A 19,385-nucleotide genomic window follows, 5' to 3' on the forward strand; every position below is an offset into this window, starting at 1 on the left:
TAGCATAACAATTATATATCTTGTTCTTGGATAATACTCTTCTTCTACTTTTTTAAACTTTATTCAAAAAGCAAGTAATCCTATGCAACTATACAATAGTCTGGGTCCTCAATTCCAATCCACTAAAGTAATATCCCCACTCTCCGTCAATTTCCCTTGTTTGTTGGTTCGATTTTGTTGCTTTTTGTTTACATCCCCTCTGCTGGCCACAAATTTTGAAGGAAAGAGCTCTTTATGCCCCTTGTTTTGCCAAAATATCAAATTAAGTTTGACATGCGAAAAGAGTCGGACAACTTTTGGCACTGTACGGCGTCTGACATGATTAAATGAAGAGGGAACGTTAATTAATGGACATGTCAATCCAACATTAGGATTGGATACTATTCTGAAGTCATTTAATTAAGATTTTCATGGATTGAGAAAAAAACTTTTTGTGCCCCATTGCAATTTGCAGTGTCAATTACAGATTTAAATAACCTTTACAGATATTTTTTATGAATGATAGAAATAGCTCGCAAGCCAGCTATTTCGAATCGATAATTCCTGCACTAAACAGATTTATATTCTTTCATAAGCTTATCAAACTTTTCAGATTTTATGGATTGTTAAGGTCTTTAGAGGTTTAACAACTGCAATTCACTGGAAAAGATAACTCAACGAAGGCTTCGATCTTGTCATATTAATTTATCCACATATTATCCTTTTAATAAATTCCCCGAATGTTGTGATAAATTCAATTTGTAAGAATTCTGTATGGGAAACAGCACTTCGCATTCACAGCACATAAACTCATTCAATTGATTGCGATTATTGACCCACTGTGAGAAGAATCGCACCACAATCTTGGCACTTGGCAAGAGAAATGGGGGGGGGGGGTTCAGAGTGAGAGGGCAGACGAGATGGCGAAAGAGATGGGGACATTGTCTCTCTGCGGTGGTTGCTATCTTGTGCGGACCGTAGAAATTTATGAGCAAATAAATATGCCTGATATTGCTGGTTGTTTTTCTTTCGTTTTACTTGGCTTCTTTGTTATTCTTGCCTTTAGTATTTAAATCATGTGCTCTGGGTCCTGTCCTCCTCCCCTGCGATTGCCTATCTATCTAAATGATCGCAGCCAACTGACGTCTATCAATAATATCGTTCTGTATTTCGGGTATCTTTAAAAGGGAACCGACTTTTTCCCAGTGCTTTGGCTTTTCTACAATCGTTCAATTCGCCTTTTTTTCGGCCGAATTTGACTTGCAAATGTGCAAGAAGTCAATACCCAGAGTCAAAGCCAATCATCAATCAATCAATCGGGCGATTCGAGCGCACGAAGAGGCGCCCATAAATCAATAAAAGGCGTTTCACGCTCTGTCAAGGTTTCAATTTTCAGCAAAAATGTCTAAAACAAGTGAGGCAAGTGTCAAATGTGGGGAAACAAAAAGCAAAAAATAAAAATATGAGAGCAAAACGAGCAAAACCCTGGGGGCAGTCGTAATCTGAGGTATTCCCTCTGCCGGCAATCCGCATTTAATTTCGAGCGATGAAAGTTCAGCCCTCGTCACATGGAAACACCTGTTCAGCATTTCGGTTCGCAGTTCGCATCGCAACCACAGTGGGGCAGGTTGTGAGCCATCAGGTTTTTTCGCTTTGTATTTGTTTGATAATGATTGGAAAGATCACCAACGGCACACCACACACCTCGTTAACATTCCTGCCTGGCAACAAAGGGAATTATTCTATTTCTAAGCGTATTGGAATTCGTTTTGGAGCAGTTGTCCAGTTTATTTTTGGATTATGTGGGAATAAGTAGAGGGGCAAGTACTTTATGGTCTCTAATGAATGCTTAGATTTTTATTTATTTAGGTTAAAGATTCTTTTGTTTATAAGAGAATCATAGCCGAATCGGTTAAACTACATTAGATCTTAGAAAACATTACGTTAACACGTGTATAACATAAATGTAAGTTACGCGGGGGAATAAAAAAAGTCGTAGAAAAATAAAGCTACACAGAAAATTATTCAATTAAATTGTTCTTGAATTGAAAATATTCGTTCTTCAAAACAGTCTAAGTAAAGTTTTAAATCAATGTTATCAATATTAGAACGATATGGTGAGAAGAGAAAAGTTAAATTGAGTTTATTTAACAACTTTTTGATAAGTACACACTACTGACTGGACTAATAGTTTATTTGTTGAGATATACTATGTAAATACCGCGAATTCAACTTGATTCGAGCAAAATAAAAAATTTTTAACTTCAAAAATGTTATATTTTTAAGAACATTTTTATTTTCAGCAGAATTTTCTGTGTGTAAGCATTTCCCTAATTTATCTCTTGGAAGAGTTATGTAAAATGTCAAATATCTTTCTACTTTCCCTGACCCTTACCCTCCTTTAAACAAAAAGTAGTAGCTCTCCCAACCTTATCTTTATCAAAAACAGATGCACACTTGGTTAAATTTTCCCATTATGCACTCGCATCGCCCTGGGCCACCAGTGGGTTAAACAGCCACTTGAAACGAGGCAACATTGTTGCACTCGCCAGACGGCGCTCCCCTCCCTCCCCCTCCATCCTGAATTTTATCTGAGAAAAACAGCTCGTGGCGTTAAATAGGAAAACAAACAAAAAGCCAGCAACAGAGAAAAATTGGAGAAGGTGCTAAAAATATTGGCGCGAAAAAAATACAAAACAAACATTGCAAAATGCTGCGCAAAAATATTAAAAAACGTTGTCGCAAATATGCAATAGGAAAAGCTACACTAAACAAAACTAATGGTACTATTTATGCGTTCTTAAGAAGTTGCATTATTCATAGATAAACATTCTAAGGAAGATCAGATACAATCAGAACTTTATGCGACATGTTTTAATTGGAAAATAAATGAGGTTTTTTTTTAGGAGTAACAATTATTTTAATGATTAAAAGATTGATATAAGAAAATAGTGGAAAATGAATCCATAAACTCTATTAGCTCCATAATTTTCCAGATAGGTAAATTAAGTTATATACCGTTAAATCATAAATTTTGAATGTTAGTACTTAAATCTTTTTGGATTATTTACAAAGATGATATATAATTTTCTCTGTGTAAGGAATGAGCATGTTGGAGAGCCAAAAACATGAATTAAATCTAATTTATTTCATTGACTTTAATCAACGCATGAGAATTCTGCCTGCCTCTCTCTATTCCTCGTGAGAGAGTAGAATTAGGAGAAAAAAAAATGCCACGCGCAGCAAAGCTTATTTTTAAGCAACAACAACGCATTATAATGAAGGCAGCAACAACATACATAATGGCAATAACAACAACATCTAGTGAAAAAGTCGCACATTGATAGGCGATGCTTGATAGCAACAACGAACTCGCCAAACGACTCGGGGGAAGGGGGAGTGGTTTTTCAGGGGGTGGGGTGGGGGTATCTGACGGTGGCCGTATAAAAATCAACTTCAATATTTGTGTCTATTTTTAGACACAAACGAAGCGATACGAACGCATGACCGTTGATTGTGTGGGTTGAGTGCGCGAGAGAAAATGCGAGAGGGAGAGCCAGCCGAAAAGATAGAGAGGGAGAGAAAAAAGAGCTTGTAATGCGCCGGCCAACGATCATTTGCAGTTACACCAACAGCAACAACAACAAATCCTAGGAGCACTGCGAAAATCGCTCTCCAACACGTAAATGTCTTTTATACGCTTGTGTGTGTGAGACGCCAGACAGACGAAGCGACGTCAGAGAATCGACGTTTTGTTTTTATTTTTGAGTACTCACTATTTTATAAGTACTAGGGTATACTACACTTAGTCAATACCAGAAAAGTCCATTTACAGGGAATATAAAACATGTGCATGGTCGAAAAAATGAAATCCTTTTCTCACCTATTCGTATGGTAGATTAAAGTGTGAAACAATGTATTCAAAAACTTCAGTTATTTTTTTCAAGTTAAAATTGAGAAATGTCTTCAAATTTTACTTAAAAATTACTCATACGACATGTATGCCAACCAGAACTTCCTTTTCATACATAGACTTCCTTTCCCCAACATTATTAGCTCTCTGATCTCGGTCAATATCTTTGTTTTTTAAACCTCAGTAAAAACTTGGAAAATAAAATAAGTTTGAATCGTTTCTATTCCAGAAAAATTTAAAGTGAAACTTAGAATACATTCTTATTCTTTCTTTTTTAAAGATATTTATATGTAAAAGATCAAATTAAGTTATATTTCAAAGTATATGGAAAAAAAGTGAATGGGAAAATATATTTAAATATGATGATCCCTATTTATACTGTATTACAATTATTTTTGAATATAATTTAAATTGTTTGTAATATAATGTATAATTCAATGGTTCCAATCCTTAAACACTTTGTAACTTCAAATCTGTTTCTGTTCATGACTCGAGCTGTGGCTTATATAAAGAGAACCATAACCAATTCCCTCAAAGTCGCATTATTCATTTCCACGTTTGTCATCCCATGTGCATTATAAATATATAATAAGGCACTCGAAACTATTTCATCACCAATTGGAAAGTTGTGTGGCGCCTATATTAGCACACACCTCTCCCTTTCCCGTCGCCAGCCACATTTCTTGAGCATCGAATTTCCCAAGCGAAGGTCAAGCTGTGTTTTTGGTTTCGTTACATTTTCCACACACTGTTGTAAACGAATTATTTCCAGTTTTTACTACATTTTGTTACTTTTTACATCACAGTTTTTCCCCACACACTTGGACGGCGAGTAAGTGCGCAGCGCATAAGGCGAAGCTCATTTTAGCGTAAAGCGTGGCTTTTATGTAAGCAAAAGGGGTGGGAAGATGTACGGGGGCTACAAGCCCCCAATATGGCGTACTTTTTAGATGTAAACGAGACGAAAATAAAATGGAAATGCATGTTCGTATACTGTGCCCATGTTTATTTAGCTACATGCCGGTAATGCATTATGAGGAAATGAATGATAAGTTAATCTGGCAAAAATGTTTGGGGTAACTTGTTAAAAAATATTTAAACTAAAATTATTGAGGTTTAATCAAATTGTCTGACTACCTAGTTGGCATTCCCTAACTAAGTTGCATTTTTCGATCAAATCAACAAACAATTGATAAAGTACATTCATCATTAAATAACACCTCCAATTAATAACTGTGACCATCCAAAGATATTTTTTAATAGGCGTTGACAAATTTGTTTACATTTTCATTAAGCAATCACTTGAACTTGAACTCATGCATTTTTCCCAGTAAACTAAATTAGTAATGTAAATTATCTTTAGCGCCAGGAATGGCAGCAACTGTTGCTGATAAACAAAGGTTTTCATTATCTGAAGATTAGAATGGTTTCGTGTTTAACCAACAATTTGGTTAACTGTACCACTTCAAACACATTTCTCTTAAGATTTTAACAAGGTTAGTATTATGTGAGCTAAATTTTCTATTAAACAATTGTTTAAGTTACCCAAGCAAGCCAATTAAATTGTAAATTTGTTAGTGCATTAAATTAAATTAGTGCTTTAGTCCATCACATAATACCATGCCTCTGCAATCCTAACTGCTGGTTTGCTTTTATGAACCGACATGCAGATACATTTGTACAATCTGTTGGCTTGACAAGTGGGTGTATGGGGTTCAATTTGGTTCGGGCAAATTCTAGATAATTTAGATAAACAAAAGCTAGACGAGGGCAGGGGATGAAGATAGCAGTGTTGGTTGGATGGTCGCCACCCGATAAGGCAGAATCCCAAACGGAAGTGACAACCGCATCAGAAGGTTCTTGAGCGTAAAATAATGGCACCGAAAGTTGCCTCCTTAGTAGGTCAACTGCGTCAAAAGACGACAGGCCCCGAAAAACAAAACAGGCAAATTTAGCCAAGGAAAAAGTAGCAAAGGAATGATATATAATTTGGCACATGTGAGACGGGAATGTTTTTGACCTTGTGGCAAAAAATAAATACAAGTATTTTCAATATTTTCGGTTACTCGCAAAAATGTTCTGCAAAAAACTGGAATCACAGAGATGAATCGTTTTAGGTATGGTATATGATTTATCGTTTTTTCGTACACCGCATGCGTTCAAGGGAAGGAAAATCGACTTAAAATTGATATTATATATTAAAATTAAAATCGTTTTATGTTAACTAAACTCTATCACTTGGTAATCTGAATAAATAAATGAATCCATTATCCTTTGTTACAAATCCATTACCTTATGTTTTACTGTCCTGTATAATGCGAAATTTTCAATTTGCCATTGGAAACACGAGCAGCAAAATGCTCGAGCAGGTGTCCACTCATTTTCGCGATGGTATATTATACCTTTCTCTGCGACTTTGACATAGATTTTAACGTCGCTGTCCAAGTACGCAGAAAATGCAAAAACAAAACAATAATGGCATTAAGAACACTGTTGAATACTCAATATGGTTCTTCTTCCCCTGTTCTTAGGCCACTTTTTTATTCATACATTATTATTGTTGATTCCGCTTGGTGTTGTGTGTGAGTGAATCAACTTCGTTCGCAGGAGAGTGAGTAATTGACAAGGCATTTCTTGGCGCCTCCGCCTCGGTTCGTTCCTCCCATTACGGAAGTTCATTTGTCGAGGTCACTGGAACCCAAGAACAGGCCTAACCTCCCCATTTCCCAGCTCCTGTTTCGGGGCTCTTTCAATTATTCTAAGTCGGTCAATGCCAGGCACGCGTCAAGTTAACAATTCGATACGTATAAACATATACGTATAGTCGGTGGGCCCTGCCTTGGTCGCGATTTAAGCAACGCATGAGGTAATCACATCCACTGATATGCCCCGTAGTTTCAAGTTTCCAGGGGGATTCGGATTGTGGCAAAGGTAAAGGTGTCTCCTGCTTTTTATCTGCCGGGTGACGCATTTTTCCTGGGTCTCTGGAAACGACGATCGGGTCGTTGCCTCCGGCAAACCAAAACCAATTGCAGTAAATCTGTCAATTGCCTACACACAAGCGCACAATCACTTGATATCCAGAGAAGTCGAGACAGAGGCGGCTGAGTGAAACATTGTTCGATATAAATTATAGCAACAAAGTCCGGAAAAGATTCAGCCAAAGCTGCGAAAAAGAAGAAGGAATCCGCGTGACAACAATTACTGGATGAGTAAAAGTAAAAAAAACCTTTGTGTTTTAATACCTTTTTCAATATGTTTTTCTTTAAATATGATATTATATTTACTACCGCCAGCAATGTTTGAAATAAATAAGAGCTTTGTGAGATTATGTAAATTAAAAAATAAATATTATTAAATATTATTTTTAATGTTTAGAACTAGGAAACAAAAATGTTATAAGATTAAATAATCAAAAACAAAAAACCTTTAAGTGAGCTGTTCCTGTATATACATTTTTAATGCTTCAAAGTTATTATTCCTAGAATCCCATTAATTATTTATTTATACCTATTGAAAACAAATTTACATTTTGTGTAAACTTTATAAATTTGCGAAAAATAAAAAATCTTTCTAGTGATCTGTTTCAGTATCTAGAATTTTGAATGTTTTTAAGTTATTATTATTCCTTGAATCCCATTAAATATTTATTTATACCTATTGAAAAAGTATTTTCATTTGTACATTTTATAAATCTGCGACCTAAGCTTTAACAAATGTTATAATATTATATAAATAAAAACAAAATAACTTTTATGTGAGTGGTATATTATTAATATATTAATGTTTTCAAGTTATTATTCTTTAAATCGCCTAATTTATTTATACAAACTTATTAATAAAGGTATTTACATTTTGTGTAAACTTTATAAGTCTGCGACCTAAACTTTAACAAATGTTATAAGATTAAATAAATAAATACAAAAACCATTCAAGTGAACTGTTCCACTGTTCGAATCACATTAATTATTAATTTATACCTATTTAAAAATATTTACATGTTAGTACATTTTTAAATCTGCGATCTAACTTTAACAAATGTACTATGAACGTTCCCCTACCAAACTAACAATGTAACGATAAGAGCAAGGGGTCCGTTTCGAAAGAATTGTACTAGCCATCTCTGCATAAAGTATTCTTTTTTATAGAGACATTTGATTACTTCTGCCCGACTAATTGGCAGTTGGACAAAGGAAAATTAGTTTCCAGTGTGTGTGTTGAGCACAAGTTATGAGCTCAGCTCTTGGACGATGACAACATTTGACCATGGGGCCAAGTCGGGCATATGAAGTTAATGGAATTTACTTTTGTCATCAAACCCATTCGAATATTGCAAATTTCAACGGAAGGGAATAGAATTTATATTCCAGATGCTTGGCGGACGCAAGCAGCGATTTATATTCCAGCAATAAACATTTGCTGATTTCAAGAGAATAATGATGATTAATCAGTGGATGTACAATTTAAAGGTTGGCAAAAAGAAAGCAAAAGGGGTTTTAAAATAAAATATAAGTTTGTTTATAAAAACGTTTATTTGCCAACGGCTAAACTCCTTTTATAGTTCTGATAAAACTCGTTAATTTATTTCAATTAGCCAATTGTTATTTACTTCTTACTCAATTTAAGCCCAAGAATATCCTTCTCTTCCTTTATATAAGGTAAAGTGATGTACAATTGCAATTGTTGTAACAATCCATATTGAGTGCCATTCAACAAAGACTTTCCTTTTCAATGTGCAGGGCTCAAACTGGTTTTCCTCACTCCTTTTCCTCTATGGCCACTTGTCCCAATGTAAGTGACGTAAGTGGACCTAAAGGGGTGGGGAAAATGTGGAAAACCATGGGTAAGACGCCCTTGGGCCCAGTGCATCAATCAGTTGCTCTAATAAAGAAAACATGGACAAATTGTCTGCCAGAGTAAGACGAGATGGAGAAAAATAAATGTGAAATGAAGATTGAGAGGGGGGCTAGTTGCGGAGAAGTTGTCAAGTGCAGGCCGTTTTGGTCTTCAAGTTGTTGCTAAGCCGACAAGCGTGAGCACGAACAAACCACTTCCAAGTGCGCATATGGGGAGGTATTACTCATACGACGCATTGTCACCCCCTGGGTCCTCCATGAAACCCCCTCTGCAGCCCACGGCCCTGGGTGCCGGCTATTTTTAATACCCAAGCCACATAATTCATTGTAATTTGCCTTTTGCTGCCATAGTCTGCCCCTTTTTTACAATTTCCAGTTGCATTTCGTTGAGGAAGCACGAAAAAAAAAACAAAAAGAGGGACGATCGTTCAGAAATATGGGGAGTGACCAAAAGGGGCGGGGTGTGAAGGGGTCTCAGGGGGTTGCAGGCACTTGACTCGCTCCTCGTCACACGCAAATGCGCAATCCGCCAAGAATATAATGTACACATATCTTTTGTATCTGCTGTATATGTATCTGTATCTACACACATGTTTCATTTTCCTTGACTTTGGTCTCTCTTTAATCTCTTGGCATTTGCTCAATGTGTAAACTACTGAAAAAGATCCCCCTTTTTGTATGCATTTCTCTAGTTTAATCAATCCGTTTAGCAGCGCCACATGCAAAACCCCCAAAAAGTGAGTCATCCAATAAACTTTTTCTATGGCAAACAAATTAGTCATCAGCCTGATGGAGCACCAATAAAAACAAAAAAAACTGTCACCAAGTTTTAGCCGGAAAACAGTTGGTCAATACTGAAAAAACAAAACACTTTGTAAAATATTTGCTTTTAAATGTACAATTGGTAATGAAAGCATTTTATTGTTTTTAAAATCGATAATAGTTCGACCGCAATTATTGAAGGTTTTATGCATTTTGTAATGCATTGCCTTAATCTGAAAAGCAATGAATACAAATGGCCAATTAGAAGTTTAATATTTTTGATAAATTGAAATAATCAATTAAGTAAAATTGGTCTGGCATGTTTCACAATGTAGTTAATTTCTTTAGTTCAATATATAATAAAACATGTTATATAAGATAAAATGCTGTGAGTTTAGGTCTAAGAAGTTCAACTGCCACTTAAAATTGCCTGATTTTATTATTTCAATTTAAAAAGCCTTTACTACAATTTGCTAAAATTTTTGCCAGTGTATGACAATTGGGTAAACGGTTGTACACTCTAAAACGAACTTAATTAAAGCGACCTTTTGTGTCACGTTCGTATTTTTGTAGTTGTAGAGCCACCGCCCCCACAAAAACACGCCGATCCGTCCACTCCCCCTTTTTCCACAACGTTTCCGAAAAAAAAGAATATACCGCTCGCTTTCGGTGCAAACATTCCATGGCTAATTTCATTGATGAATTTTTATTAAATAAATTATTATAATGAGGTTTACCCTCTATTAGAGGTCTCTTTCTCTCTTTCTACGCTGCCCGCCCAAGCAAGCAATTCCAGCAAATGGACGCAACAAATTTGCAAACAAACAAAACTAAAAAATATAAGAAAAAACTATAAAAAAGAGGCAACAACAAATTATTTGAGTGGCGAAATTATTTCTTGTGACCGAAAGAGACGGCACAACACGATGGGAAAGAGGCGGCGCGTGTTGGCACTTTAGCGGCTCGAAATGAACCTGAAACTAGCCCTAGACGATAATATTCAGAAGGGGAGGGCGCCAGGGGCTGCCAGGGCATCGGGCATTCTCAAAACTTGTTCAAACAACGCTTATGCGTTCTAAATATAGTCGAATGCAAACCAAAGCCGAACCTCGGCTCTGGCCATAAATAACTTTCGGGACCGTCGTCGTCTCTTAATTGATTAAGTCCCCCGTACAAAAGTAGACAGAGCGGCAGCGTTTTGTGTATAATCGTGTAAATATTTGATCAGCCCAATACTGTTTGAGATAAGACAACCAAATACCAGGTCGTAAATGTGGAAAACCAACGTCACAAGTTTTTGTGAATGAATTTGTAGAGGAAAATGGAAAACCCGATAAGATAGCAGCCAAATACATTAGCCCATTGAACTGAATACTTTTGATTTTCCCTAATAAAACGGGCGGAATCGATGGGGTTTTTTATAAATTAAAAAATGGAAATTTTAATATAATTAAAGAAATATTGCCTATGTTTCTTATATTTTTCGAGTGTAAGGACTAAAGCAGAGGCTAGCCATTGTTCATTTTAGATTATAAAAAGGTCCAGCAACACATTAAGGGTTTGGATCAGCTTTCCGAAGTTTACCTCTTGCCGCACTATAGTTCCCAACCAGTGACGTGACCTTAAGTTGGCTAATACTACTCGATAATATTTAATAATAAATTTCTTTATACTCATATTTATCAATTAGTCATTTATAAATTTCCTCTTTCTATCCCTTCCTGCTCTTATTTATGTAAAACCTTTCGATAAGAGATATCTGCCTTGTGACTCACCTTTCAGTCTCGGATTCTGCATTTGGTTGCTGTTGTAGCTGTTGAATTTGCTGCTGCGTTGCTGCTGCTGCCGATGTGGCTCCTGTTGCTGCTGCAGCTCCGGTTGCAACTGCAGTGGTTGCTGCCGCGGTCGCCTGTTCATCGGTCAAGGTCAGCGCGTTTGTCGTTGCCTCGGCGGTGGCCACAACATTCGTATTCGTTAGGTTTAGGTTACTATTATTGGCACTAGCACTCGCGATATTTGCTGGCGGAATCTGTTGCTGTTGCTGCTGTGTCAGCTGCTGCTGCTGTTGCTCCTCCTGTTGCTGTTGTTGTGGCACCATCAATTGCTGTGGATCGGCAATTGTTGCAGGAGCACTCTGCAATTGCAGCGTGGGAATTGCTGGCTGGGGAGCCACCGATGTTGCTCCCGTTGCTCCTGTTGCTGCTGCTCCTAGATTGGGCTGCTGCTGCTGCTGCTGCTCGTAGCTGGTCATGTGTGATAACAGCGGTAGTGTCTGACCCTGGCCAGTGGTTACTGCTGCATTGGAAGTGTTTGAAGTCTGTTGTGGTGGTGCTGCAGCAACGACAGATGGTGCTGCTGCTGCTGTTTGCTGTGGTATTGATTGCTGCGGGGTCTGCTGCTGTTGTTGTTGTGGGTTAAATGGCTGGGGGACTATCCCATCTATCTGCGATGTTGCTTGTTGCTGCTGCTGCTGTTGCTCCAATTGGAAGTTGGGCGACTGCCCGGCAGCAACAGCTGCGAATGTGGGCGCAGCCTGGGGCGTTAGTGGTGTCGGCGACAGCGGCTGCTGTTGCTCCACATAGCTGGTGCTCAGCTGCGACTCTGCAGCTGCTGCCCCACCGGTGTTGTTGTTGTTGGCCGACCCACCACCAACCTCTCCGCCGTTTTGGAAATTTGGATAACCCCCTGGCGGCACGTCCATGGCGTCTTCGCGCTCCTTGAGCTGCTTCAACGTTTGATGCAACTGCATGGCCGCCGTTCGAGCATAGTCCATGTTGACGGAGTCACTGGGTGAGCTGGCATTGGCATTGACGCTGTCGAAGAGCTGCTGCTGCTGCTGCTGCTGGGCCTCCATGTGCAACTGTTGCATCCCGTGAACCACTGTGGCGGGGGCTGTCATCACCCCACTGGGCGTGGCACTTATCTGGGCCTGTTGCTGCTGCTGCTGCGAGGATTGCTGCTGGGATTGCGGCGGCTGCTGCGACTGCTGTTGCTGCTGCTGTTGCTCGGCATAGTTCCAGTTGGCATCGGTCGAGTTGGCCTCCAGGTGATTCTCGTTCAGCTTCTGGGTGGGCGGCAGAATCATGCTCTGGGTGGTCTTGTGGGGCAGGGCCTCTGACCCACCGGCCACACCTGCTGCACCATCCGCCGTGGCTGCGTGCGCGTCGGAAGTAGAAGAGCCAGTCTTTTCGTTGTTATTACCACCATTACCCACACTCGAGTGGTCCAGGTAGTCCATGCACATCCAGCGACCACGTTTGAACGGCTCCGTGGACTCAATTTTGACCACCTTGAACCGCTCGCTGCGATGCTGCGTCTCCTTGATGTCGTCCTTCTTCTTGGTGCCGCCCGGTGTGACGGCACCACTCACCACATTGATAATGTTATCCGACACGTTCACCTGGACGTTCTGGATCGTCTGGCCCAGCGACGGACCAATGGGATCCACCACCACGAGGCCGTACTGCGAGCTAGTCGGTATCACCGGCGCATTCGTGCTGAGGGCATTGTTGGCATAGTACACCTCCTCCTTGGAGAACGTATCCTCCGACATCGAGGGCGTCTCGTTCTCGAGGTCCGTTATCCGACTATTGTCATCCGTGTGAGATTCGTCCAGATCGTCGGCCGACTCGTCTCCAGTGTCGCCGGCCGCATTCAGCTTGGGATGGCCCACCGTCACCGAGGTGATCTCGAATGAGGAAGTCGTCTTTGGTTTGCGATTGGTGGCACCACCAGCGTTGCCCGAGGAGCCTCCACCACCACCACCACCCCCAGCTGATCCACCGGCGACGGTCAACGAGGCGTGTCCTTGGCTGAGGCTAGTCTGTTGCTGCTGCTGCTGCTGGTGGTTGTGATGCTGATGGTGGTGATGGTGATGATGGTGGTGATGTGGCTGATGATGATGACTGCCAGCTGCAGGTGCAGTTGCAGTTGCTCCGCCCACCGAACGTGCTCCGTTGTTGTTGGGCGAACTGGCCTTGGTGAAGCTGTTGTTGGTGCTGGCGCCGGTGCTGCTGCTGCTGTTGCTACTGCTCACCGGTTGCTGTTGCTGCGGGGTCGAGTTGCTGCCACCACTGCTGCTGCTGGACTTGGGGGCCAGCGATGTGGAGGTGGACGTGGCCAGGCTGGAGTTGCTACTGGCCCTGGACACCGATGAGGCTGTCGCCGCTGCCACGCGGCTCAGCGAGTTCAAACGCAAGCTCTCGCTGGTGGTGCGCTGCAAAGGCGAGTTGCTGCCGGAATTGTTGCTATTCTGATAGATGTTGCTGGGGGGATAGCACACCGAGTAGTGATGATTGCTGGTCAGCGAGTTGACCTTGGTCAACTTGCGTATGTTGCCGCCAGTGCCGCCCACACTGACCCCTCGGGCCGGTGTCAGCATGGAGTTCCTGCGTCCCGGATTGTTGCCGGGACCGGCATTTGAGGCCGTCGGCTTGAACTTGGCATTCACCGTGCGATCGAACATGTTGCTGATGCTGCTGCGTTGCTGCTGCGAAGTGTTGCTACTGGTGGCGGCAACTGTTGCGGCTGCTGCTGCTGCTACTGTTGCTGCTGCTGCTGATTGCTGGCGTCGCACCAGGGGCAGTGCTTCCTGGGAATTTTCAGGGGATGAGGCCTGCGAGTTAGTGGGCGACTGGTTAGCTAACGTCGATGTGGCTGAAGCGGCGGTGACTGATGTGGTGGCTAGTGGTTGCTGATGTTGCTGGTGTTGCTGTTGCTGCTGCTGCTGATGTTGCTGTTGGTGACCGGAATCTTCGCTGGCCGCACTTTGATTCTCGGCCATAATCGAATTGGATTTCAGCGTGCGCAAAGTCTTTAGCAAATAATCCAGGATTGCTGACGATTCTTGGATTATTTGGGTCACGAAAAAAGTTATTATCTACCTTCGGTTTGGTAAGCCGGTATAACTATGGGGTTATTTAATGTCTACTTTATGTGTAGCCCGTTTAGTTGAGTTCTGTCAGTTGTTTTAGCTGCTGCTTGCCCGCCAATTCGAATCCGATTTTTGCACTGGCCAACCGACGACGCCGATGCATAATAGCGGTTAGCGTTGCGTTGTCAGGTGCCACCGACTGCCAACTGATCCGATCTGATCCGTAACAGCCCGTACTATAAGGTTCCGTTCCGTTCCGTTCCGATCCGATCCGAGGACTAGCGACGATCGCGACGCGACGCGACGCAATTTGAACCGACCGACGATGGGTAATGCGAAACTCTTGATTATTACTTACTTTACGTTTTTATTTGTATTTTATTTTATTTTATTTTTCTTTTGTTGGGGCGTTGATTTTGTTAGGTTAATAAATTGAAATTGATTTATTTATCCGACTGGGGCGGGATGTTTAAGCGCTATGCTGTGTTGTGGGGTTGGTGGGCGGTTATAATTTGCCTTTCCGCGTTTTATTAGCTGCAGCATCAACAACAACAACAATGTGTGGCACACCGACAACAGCAACAACAACACTGGTCACAGGCGGCAGCGACAGCGCCATCTAGCGCTTGACTTTGTTTAGCGGGCGTTTCAATTTTCGCCACCAGCACTGACAAACACTAGCACACAGATACACGAAACACTCACGTACACGCACACGCGCGCGCCCCTCACACACACAGGTGCATGTGTACAGCACAGCTGTTAATCGAATCAATTCGATTTGATTCGGTCCTGCAGTTGATGATTCGTTTTTGAAAATGACTTCTTTCGAGGTGTTTTACAACTTGCTATCACACTTGAAATATTTCTTAAAAATTATGAAAATATTTTGGTGATCTTGGGTAACTAGGGATTGGATTTGGGCTTAACGTTGATTTATACTTGTATTCATGTATTTGTTGCACTTTTCCACTTTGTCGTAACACGCTCACGAATGGGTTTTCAAATTGTTGTTTTCTTTAGCTTTATCTCGTAGGGTTAATTTCTTGGGTTCAGTTTTACTAGCACACTGCAGTAAGTTGTAGAAATGAAACTCCTGTGAAAGAGAAAGAACGAGATGACAATCAGAATTATATTCATTTAAACTCGAAATTCGATCAAGAATAAACATAAATATTAATTTCCATTATTTGTTTATTAAATTAAATATACAGAAACGACGCCGGCCAAGAAGATCGAGGGTCAGTGGAGGGGGTAACGAAAAAGGTAAATAATTGCACTGAGCAACGCGACGTATACGTAATGTAGGAAAGAGAAGGCTGAGACCAACCCCTAGTGGAAAAAACATTTGTCAAGAGTTCATTTGGGTAATTAAATAAACGAATAATCAAGGGTTCCCATTTTTTAACTGAGCGGAAGCTTGAACCAAAACCAAAGTGAAACCAAAGATATTAAAAGTATTGATCGACACAATTAAAAATAAATAATATATTCCATTACACAAATGTTGCAGCTTTACCCTAAAAAGGGTTTCAGTTTTAGACTGCAAATCACTAATCATCATTTTGTATTTAATTAGAAAAGTTTATTACATCCAAAATGTTTTTATTTAATCTACCTCACTTGACTATATTCAAAACATCTCGTAGATGGCATCCATCAAAGCGTATAACAAAAAAAAGCTTTATATTTATTTGCCTGAACTTAAACCCGACCCTCTGCTTCTGCATATTGGATGATTTTCTATAAGTATCTAGTTAAATTTCATAACTGCGTAGTTCGCATTCGTTTATTATCATCATGACGATGTTGATGATGCTTTTGTGTGCTTTTCATTATTTTTTGTTTCGCCTCCTTTTTTTATTATTGATTTCATTGAGTTGTCAGAGTTAAGGTATGTACGTCGTAGTTTTGTTGAATTAGTTAAGTGCTACATGTGAGAAAGAAGTTTTTTGGAGGTGGTTTCCTTCCGAACCAACGAAAAAACAGATTGTTTGCTTTTAATAACTTTTTACTCTCCTTTTCTCTTTTCGATGATCGCCTTATTTACCTTTGCATTTGCAATGGAACATTCAAATATTTATTTCCTTTCATTGATTTTTGTTTCGCCTCACTCATTATTTAATCGATTTCGTTTACGGAAATCAGAAATGAGCGCGAAGCAAAGAGAAAGAGATAAAAAGGCAGCCCCAAATTATTCGCGAAAAAGTTGCCGAAAAAGTTTTGCAAACATTTTCGGGCACACGCGCTGTTTTTTTCGCAGCACTTGTGTTGGTTAATAACCGTACGCTTTTGACGATCATTCATAAATTGCGTGGACTTGTTAGAAAAGAGTGTGTTTGTATTTGTTGGTACAGTGGTCCCTTAATATTTGAAAATGAAACAATTTGAATATTTGGGTTTGAGGACCACCAAAACGATATGTAATACATTGATTTCTTGAGTTTGAAGGTTTGCTCGAAGGACAACCCATGCTGAGAACCATAGCTGATGATTCATATCCAGATTTATGAGTGATTACTGTAGTTGCGTTTGAACTCTACGAGTGCCCTGCCAGAAGGCAAAGTCAAGACCTTGACGCTGCTGCTCTTTTATTCTCTTTCTCGCTTGATTTTGTTTTATTTCTTTTGCCTAATCGAGTTATAAACGACGCAAAAAAATCTGATTATTTCGTGGCTAAAAGAGGAATTAGTTGAAAAAAAGAGACAACCGACCAAATCAGCAAACCAGAAGAACAACCGTACAACAACAGAAAATCAGTTATAGGTCAACATTGGTCGTAGCACTCTGCCAAGGTGGGTTTTTTGGGGCTCTGTCGTTTGTTGGGTCTTCAAGAGTCTATTGGCCTTGTTGTTGGTGTCGATCTTCTTTATCTCGTTCATATTGTGGAGATCTTTTGGGGGAGTAAAGGAGTGAAAATTGTTCAAAAAAATGCAAAAAATGTATGAATTCAAGATGAAAAATCTGTAAAGAAAGTGACTTCAGTGTCTGGCTTTTTTCGGTCGGTTTGTAAGTCGCGTCTGAAGAAAAGGAAGGAATAACCGTTACAGAAACTGCAAATCATTCAACAGAATCTTTATAGGACTTAAAAATTCAGGATATACAGACTTCCTATCTGATTTATAAACGAGGTTAACAAATAGGTATCTTCATATCTTCTGCTTAAGTAGAGATGGCGAATTGAAGACGACAATACTATTGAAGGAGAAATGGCATTGGTTTCTTGGTCTACTGATCCCTTAACCCTAAACGATTGTTTTCTATAATAGCATTAAGAGTATGGACACTCTCACCGAAAATAAACCAATTATAGGATTAAGTCCTTTCCAATCCAATGTATGCCCCACCTAGGCAGGACAAATAGAAGAACATCCATTCTTATAACTCAACTTCTGGACAATAAACTTGGGTCCCCCATTAGCCCCTGCCAGTCGATAATCAAAGTATCGCTGTAGGCACCAGATTTCGCACACAAACAAATCTCTTCTTGTCTCCCTTCTTCTCTCACTCTGCCTTCCCCAATAGCAAAAACAACAACAAGGAGATGGGGTTAAAAGAAAATGGGAACTAAAAGTGCAGACAAGAAACAAGCAACAGAAGAAGAACTAATTGCAACGACAAAGCATAAAATCGATGGCAAGCCAGCAACAACAAGAACAACAAATGTAATGAAAAGCAACTACAACAGATAGTACAGAAAGAGAGGGAGAGAGAGAGCAGGAGAGAACAAGCGAATGCGCGTTGAGAAAATTGCAATCAGAGAGAAAGAGCCCCAAAAGAGCGAGAGCCAGGCCCCCTCCTCCCTCCCACCAAGGTGGGCGCCTACAAGTGGGCGGGGCGGGCGGGGGCCGCATACCAAACAAACCGCAAAAGGAGAGCGGCCTCCTCTCTCTCTCTCGGACAGCTGCCGGTAATCAATATTGATGATGATAGCAGCGCAGCAGCCGAAGAAGACGAAAAGCTAAAAGGAAAGGTGTCCCGATTGTTCGCAGTGCACCAGCCGAATATCATACCTTCAACTCTAAAAACCATAAATGATAAAAAATAGGAAAACACATACAAAACACACAAGGTTTTTTAGGTTCTTTAAACCCAAACTACACTGACAAATTTTACCTTTTCTTTGACATTTTAGTAACCGCATCAAACTAAGAAGTAAATGATATTAAGTTTGTAGCGCAGCAATCCAAGAATCTATTTTCATACCAAGTTTAAACTTTTTTAATTCATAAACAATCCCTAAGCACATTTTTGTATGTATGTTTCTTATTTTTGTAATATTTTTTAACAACCGAAAAGCACTTAATACAATTTATATTTAAATAAAACGAACGATTTCTAATCAGGGACTTTGCTTTCCTTTTTGCCCCCACCCACAGAGCTTCCCACCTCTTTTCCTTTCCTTTCCGCAAGGAAATGATTCACAATGCAAAAAATGGCAAGGGAGAAGGAAAAGAAAACGAAGGCGTTGTAGGAGGAAGTAAAAGAACCCGAGAAGAGAAATAGGAGCGGAGCGAGAGAGAGAGGACGAGAGAAGGCAATGAAAATGTTTATCAAACGAGAAAAGAGCAGCGAAAGGGAAGACGACGAAGATGAGGAGGAGGAGGGAGGCAGAGGCCGCTGCAAGAGCAACAACAAGTCACAGATTACAATGACAATTTGAAATCGAATAAAATTTCTCAATTGAATTGAGTCGCAGAATGTGTGGAGCAGCAAACAAAAAATAATGCAACAAGATATCAAAGAAAACATGTCTTAAAATTAAGGTATGTTTTATACCCTATAAATAAATGGGTACAACAATTAAAAAAAGGTAATTTAACGCGGGTATAATCATTATAAGTTTAGGTATTTTTAGTTCTCAAAAAAAAAACGAACTTGTTAATTAATATTTTAAAAAAATTGTTTAGCATTAATCAAGAATCAAAAATGTATCTTTTTAAATTCCTAATTATTTAAATTTTAATTTCAATTTAAGTATGTTTATATATTTAAATTGTTC

General features: G+C 39.9%; 1 protein-coding gene across 5 annotated transcripts in view; it reads right to left on the bottom strand.

The window, feature by feature from the left end:
- Positions 1-19,385, bottom strand: part of bun (TSC22 domain family member bunched) — a 105,745-nt gene that overhangs the window by 83,791 nt on the left and 2,569 nt on the right. For all 5 annotated transcript variants that reach the window (XM_017080313.4, XM_036817225.3, XM_036817220.3 and 2 more), the window contains exon 2: positions 11,286-15,479. In XM_017080313.4, the coding sequence (XP_016935802.4) occupies positions 11,286-14,293 (3,008 nt within the window). In that variant the 5' untranslated portion in view covers positions 14,294-15,479. The remainder of the gene's footprint in view (positions 1-11,285; positions 15,480-19,385) is intronic.

The sequence above is a fragment of the Drosophila suzukii genome, chromosome 2L (genome assembly GCF_043229965.1).
Source record: "Drosophila suzukii chromosome 2L, CBGP_Dsuzu_IsoJpt1.0, whole genome shotgun sequence".
In the NCBI taxonomy this organism is placed as follows: Eukaryota; Metazoa; Arthropoda; class Insecta; order Diptera; family Drosophilidae; genus Drosophila; species Drosophila suzukii.